At 35.4% G+C, this 6,760-nt stretch overlaps 1 protein-coding gene across 1 annotated transcript; it reads left to right on the top strand.

The window, feature by feature from the left end:
- Positions 1-4,796: 4,796 nt before the first annotated feature.
- CBG24530 lies at positions 4,797-6,608 on the top strand (the record flags this gene model as incomplete). The annotated part of the gene is made up of 4 exons (XM_002648294.1): positions 4,797-4,937; positions 5,001-5,087; positions 5,143-5,313; positions 5,958-6,608. The coding sequence occupies 4 exons, from the start codon at positions 4,797-4,799 to the stop codon at positions 6,606-6,608; spliced, it is 1,050 nt and encodes a 349-aa protein (XP_002648340.1).
- Positions 6,609-6,760: the final 152 nt, after the last annotated feature.

The following is a 6,760-nucleotide window of genomic DNA, read 5'->3' as shown; positions in this document are numbered from 1 at the left end:
TGGGTAGTGACCACAATATTTTTTTCAACAGTTTTTTCTTGAAATCTTTGTATTTTAAAATGATTTCCTCTTCCTAATTAGCACATTTCCAAAACTCATTCCCGAGTTACAGCCCATTTTGTGCTTCTCATTTTTGTCCATTTTTTCCGCGAGAGGGCGGGGCGTCGCCGACGCAAGGCTGCGGCACGGAAAAAACCTATCGTTTTCTCGAGCCGTTTTCTGCCGAATTTTCGGTTTCGGACGGGTGGAAACGGAGAAAATCGTATTGGAAAGTGTGAAAAAGGGTGTTTCGATTATTTTTAGTGTGATAACAAACCTAATTTTACAAATTCTCACCAGAAATTAGTTCAAAATCAGAAAAAAATTGAAAAAATGAGAAATTACTGAGAAAAAAGGCTGAAGAATGAAATCCTAAAGAAGAAATACTCATCAATGCATCGTTCAAGTACCGATGTCATGCAGAAAAATTTTAAATGTGAAAAAAAACGAAAAAAGGTTAATATGAATTTAAGTTGTTTTTCAAAAAAACAGTATCGGCATTTGATTTCTCAATTACATCCCCAAAACGATTTCTACCCGGGTATATGAAAATTGTGATTCGAAAATTTGGTGAGTTTTTGAATGTCGAATTCTAAAAATAGTAATTTTTCAAGTTTTCAGATTGCTCCGGAAAGAGCAACACATACTTCGTCGGCATCTTTCATTGGAGTTAAAAGTGTTTATTTTCAATAAATTTTTGAATAGTAACCCTTGTAGTAACCCATTTTATCTAAAAAACTTTTAAAAAACTTCAAAATAAAGAAACTGTAACATATTCCCCTTTCATCTATTCCTATTGTTAGTCATATTTTCTTATTGTCATATAATAAACCTTCTGAAAAATCTAAAATTCTAATAAATTTCTTGATATAAAAACGCCAGGTTTTTTTTCAGATCACTCTACATGACCATACTTTTTTGGATTGGACCCTGCTTTTTTTCCGGAAACAAAACTTTAATCTTCATTCTTTTTCCACACTATAGAAATACCGTACACCACTCCAAAGTTTTCTTAATTTCTTAGCTATGAACATTTTAATTCTGGCTTTGCTTTTTGTGGTAACAGCTACAGCGAGATTCCAAAGATTCGATTCATCAGAATCGTCATGGTCTTCTGTGGAAGGTAGAAGACTTCGGCCACCTAGCATACCTCAGCCGCCGGGCCCGCCAAGGCCACCAGGTCGGCCACTTCTACCATAATCCGGATGCCCAAGAGAATGGATGACATTTGAGAGACCCAATGGAGTTTGGTGTGTTATGGTGAGTTTTTAAGTTTTTAAATTTTTGAATAAATATTTTTTACAAATTGACACGGAGCCACCCTCACTGGATTCCAAAACGACATAGAGAGGGTTACTGTAGCGGCAGAGGCTTTTACTTGTAATATTCCGGGCCCGGCCCGGCCCGTTACAAGTATGGTGATTTGAAAATTTTGTGAGTTTTTGAATTTCGAATTTTAAAAATCACTTGCAAATTTTTAGATTGCTTCTGGAGCACCCACCGATCTGAAATTCAAATCTTCCATTTGATTTTAATAAATTTTATTTATTTATTTATTTATTTCAACGAAGGGGAGAAAACCACTAACACGTGAAATGTCTATGAAACTAGGAGATATAACAGGGACATACATTTGTATTAAATTTGTATTAATGGAGGAAAAACCGAGTTAGTAATTAGTTGAATTCAAGACAAGAAAATGTTTTAGATCACAGGATAATAGTCGATTTTTGAAAGCCGCTGACGAGGGCTTCACCGGAAACACTTTGGCGGGTAAAGAGTTCCAACATCTGATTACTCTATTAGAGAGAAATTGAGAAGATATTTTTTGTTGAGTTTTTGATAAGTGATTTGAGATAGTATTTGTGACGTCGCAATGATCCAGCATGATTAAATATTTCGAAAACTGGAACCTCCATGATAATTTCTTTGGAAACAATAATTTTATACGTGTAGACCAAATCATTATAGAGCCTGCGATACTCCAAGGAACTTAGCTGACATTCTTCCAGTGCTTCAAAGTACGAAGTGTATGCCATCCTGAATTTTTTGAAAATTCTGAAAACAAATGACTTTTGCACCGATTCCAATTTTATAATATGATCCTTTAGGATTGGAGAAGTGACTATCGTTCCATATTCAAGTAAAGGGCGTATGTAAATTGTATAGCACTTTATAAAAACACTCCACGATGCGTTTTTTAGAATGGAAAAGAACATGTTGATCCTCTGATGTGATTTCCGAATAATCAACGAATAATGATATTGGAAACTCAGGTTACTGGAGAAGTAGATCCCAAGATCACGGACATTTTCCACGGGGTGAGTCTTTTTTTTAAATCAAAATGTTAAAATTTTTTTTGAAAATTTGTATATTTATTATTTAAAATCATTCAAACCGTCTAAATTAGCTGATTTGAATGATACCATTTTCATGAATCTAGCTAAAAAATGAACAAAGTACGGACCTATTTGACAGCGCAAACGGAGGCGCCGACACCCTCGTTGTCTGCGACTCCCCTTCTACCACAGGGGCTGTAACTTTGTTCATTTGTAAGCTAGCGCTATGAAATGTTCACCATTCGACACAGCAAACTAAGACGGTCTAAATCAATATAAATTTGGCGGTCCTAAAATTTCTTAAAGCTCTTTCCGGAGGGTTTAAATTGAAGAGCTGACAATTTTCAGAAAAAATTGTTAGAACATCTGTTTTTTATACTCATTCAAACCGTCTGAATTAGCTAATTCAAATGGTGGCATTTTCGTAAATCTAGCTAGAAAATAAACAAAGTTACGGACCACATTGCGCGCAAAAGCAGACGCAGAAACTCTCGCTGTCTGTGTCTCTCCTCCAATGCGCGAACACTTTGGCCTGTAACTCTGTTCATTTGTTAGCTAATGCTGCGAAAATTGTACCATTCCATACAGAAAATTAAGACATTCAGAATGTATATGAATTTGACGGGCTAAAAATTTCCAGATGTTCCCTATATGATATCCAGCAATGTACCTTGGTGACACGCTACATATTCTTCCGAACGGTTTCATTTTTCGGCGTCGGATTGTTCAGTTTTGTCGGAATTTCCAATTTTATTCAACTTTAAATGTTTGCCTTTTTTGCACTTTTTATGATCTCTTCCTACATTTTCTTATTCGAAAGTCGCAGTCATTCCTTGCAAGCAATTCGATTTCGAATTCCTAAAACTTCGCTACGAGTTTTATATCATTTGGTTTTTGTTCTTAGCTGTTCTTCATTTGTCAAACTCTTTTTTTCAATTCCTGCAGATCAAAAAACAGCAAATTCAATTTATTGAAGATTGATCCATGTCCATCTAGAGAATTCTTCACAAGCAACGTCCTCATAGCTTCCGATGATCCAGAATTTCCTTCGGATATTCTATACATTCATCTTCCGATCATCGTAACCCAATTTTCTGCTCATCTTCTATTCCACGTGCCATGTACCGTATACCATTTATTCATTGTCCCATCGAATCTCTCCTCTGTGGAGACGCAGAGAAGTCAGAGAAAGTTTTTTATTGGAATTGTGATCCAGACTCTAATCCCATTATTCTTTATATTGTCTATGTGTTTTATGGCTTTTTTGAACTTTTAAATCTCTGGATTTAACCAAAAACTTGGGAATATCGTAATGATTTTGTTTTCGCTACATGGAATTTTCGAGAGTTTCTCTATTCTTTTGGTGCATCGACCCTATCGAGAAGCTGTTTGGTCCATATTGACAGGCAGAAAAACTAGAAGTGAGTTTGTTATTAAAATTGATAAATACCGTGAACACTCTATAGAAACGCCCAACATCAATATGTTAACTTTGAAGCAATTTATCTGGATTTCTGTAAAAGATATCAAAAAGGTGCCAACTGAAAAAAATACTGTTGATAATATGATAAACAATTTGTTAGTTGATTACTTTTCAATATCTTTTACAGAAACCAAGATAAAAGGGCTCAAGGTTAAGAGGACGACAGCCGACCACGTAGCGCTGATTTTTAACTTTGAACCTATTTATCTCATTTTCTGTACGAGATACCAGAAATCTGTTAACTGATAAAATGTTTATCATATTATCAAACATATTTTATCAATTGACCACTTTTTCATATCTTTTACAGCAACCGAGATATATTGGCTGGAAGTTATAGACGACATTCTATAAGAGTGGTTACGGTATTTATTGACTTTTCTTTATTTTTCAGGAGACAGTCTACTTCATAGGGTGGCTCCGATTGTTAAGTTGGAAAGGACCAATAAATTCTAAGTATCTGAGAATCGGATGTTTTATTTTTTGAAATTAGAATTTTTGAATTTGGAATTTTTGAATTTCAAATTTTCTGAATTTCTCACATTTGTGACTTTTGCAAAACTATAAAATATTCTGTGACCTCTAAAATTTCTTTTCTGAAGTTTATTAGTTCGAAACTACAAAAACTACAAAATGTTGAATTTTGAAGTTAACAGAAAATGGAAGTTTTTAAGGTACGTTTTTCAAATTTCGAAAAAAACAAATTTTCAAAATTTTAGATTTTCAGATGTGACTGAAATCAAGTTAGCCTCTCAAAAATTTTCGATTTTAGTGATTAGAAAAACTAAAAAAAGTGTGGTCTCTAGCCGGTTCCGGCTCTTATCACCTACAAACACACATTTTTTGTGTGCTCCGACGACTTTAAAATTATCAAAAAATCACTGATAACAACTTCAGCATTCAATTTTTTTCAATTTCGCTGTATTTCTAACAAAATGTCCCTTTACAAACCATCGTCTGGTCTTCTGGAGACCCATGTGACGTGGCATGATGTAGAGGAAGAAATGCAGAAGGCGTTGGGAACTAATGCAGTTTTTGGACCAAATAAGAAGGCAACTAATATTGGAGATTTGAAGGTAAGTAGCGCATTTTTGGTGCCTTGGCGCATATTTGGTGCAACGACGTTTTTAATTTTCCAGGGATTCATGTCCAGAATCGCTTTGATTGATCCAGATTGGCAGGGAACCAGCGAGGACGAGAAATTGCCTGAGAAATTTGCTGTGAAGGTGAATATCTCAATTTTTAAGTTCTCAGAAACTTTTCAACTTCAAAGTTTTCCAGATTTCATCCCAAATTGCTCATGCTAAGCTTGCTAGTGTCCTTGGTTCCGAAGGATTCGATGAGGCGAAATTGGAAATGTTGTCTGCGTTCACTAGAAAATTCCATAATCAAGAAGTCGAGGCATACAGACATTTGATGAAATTCAATCATCCAGATATACCGTATACCAAGGTGAGGACTCATAAAAGTCAAACCGTCTAAATCAGTTGATTCTAATGGTTCTATTTTCATGAATCTAGCTAGCAAATTTACGAATCTATTCGCGCGCGCTAAAGTAGACGCAGACACACTCGCTGTCTGCGTCTCCTTCTCTAAACGGGGACTGTAACTCTGTTAATTTTTAAGCTAGAACTATAATATTTATACCTTTCGAATCAGAAAATTAAGACGGTCAGAATGAATATAAAATTGACAGTATTAAAACGTCTTGCAATTTTTTTTGTGGCGGTTCAACAGAAAGCATTGAAAATTTTCTTCCAAATTTTTTTCTAACATCTGAAAATATTTGCTTATTTATACTCATTCAAACCGTCTAAATCAGTTGATTCTGATGATAGTCTTTTTATGAATCTAGCTGAAAAATGGCCAAAGTTACTGACCAAATTGCGCGCGCAAAAGGAGAAGTAGACACTATCGCTGTCTGCGTCTCCTCTCCAAAAACGTGGACTGTAATTTTCTTCGTTTGTAATATAGCACTGTGAAATGTTTACCATACAATTCGAAAAATTAAGACGGTTAAAAAAAATATAAATTTGACGGTTTTAAATTTTGTAGAACATTTCAAAATCAAAATTTTCTCAAATACTTTTCTTCAGGTCTACGCTCTAAAATCATTCTCCAATGAAACCGATTTAAAAGCATATATCATTTCGGATTTCGTTCCAAACGTTCATTGTATGGGAATGCATCAGTCGATATCAGCAAACGATATCACCCAGTTGATTCGCGGAGTTGCCACATTTTCAGCATTGGCTCAAAGTTTCACAGAAGAAGAACTATCGAAATTCAGTGGACCTGAAATGATGGAATCCGCGTTTGCGCAGTTCTTTGATGATGAGCAAATGGACAAAATGTTCGGAAGTTTGGATGCGATTTTCGGAACGGAACATAAGGACCTTCTAGAGAAAGTTGTTCCAATTTTTCGTTATTATAAAACTCTTATCAAGAATTTTGCTCATATTCAAGAGAATCCAGGGTTCAAGTTGGTCCTGAATCACAATGATTTGTGGCAAGCGAATATGTTGCACAGTCTGAAGAACGATCGAAAAGGTCTGAAATTAGAGGCAATTATCGATTGGCAATGTGTTGGACGAGGAGCTGCTGGATCGGATATGGTGCGGGTTTTAATATGCTGTTTGAATGCTCAGGTTGGTGGAGAAGGAGGGAAAGGAGGAGACATCAAGACATTTGGAAACACAGATACCGTAAAACCTCTAATAGAACGACACCCGGATCGTCCATTTTGAGCCTATATATCTCACTTCTTTTAAAAGATATCAAAAAGTTGTTAACTAGTAAAATGTTTATCAGGATATTAGCAACATTTTACTAGTTAGCCACTTTCTGATATCTTTCACAGAAAATGAGATATATAGGCTCAAAGTGGACGATCCGGGTG

Source organism: Caenorhabditis briggsae, assembly GCF_000004555.2.
Source record: "Caenorhabditis briggsae complete genome, chrV, whole genome shotgun sequence".
Lineage (NCBI taxonomy): Eukaryota > Metazoa > Nematoda > Chromadorea > Rhabditida > Rhabditidae > Caenorhabditis > Caenorhabditis briggsae.
This window is presented reverse-complemented; position numbering and strand designations above follow the sequence as displayed.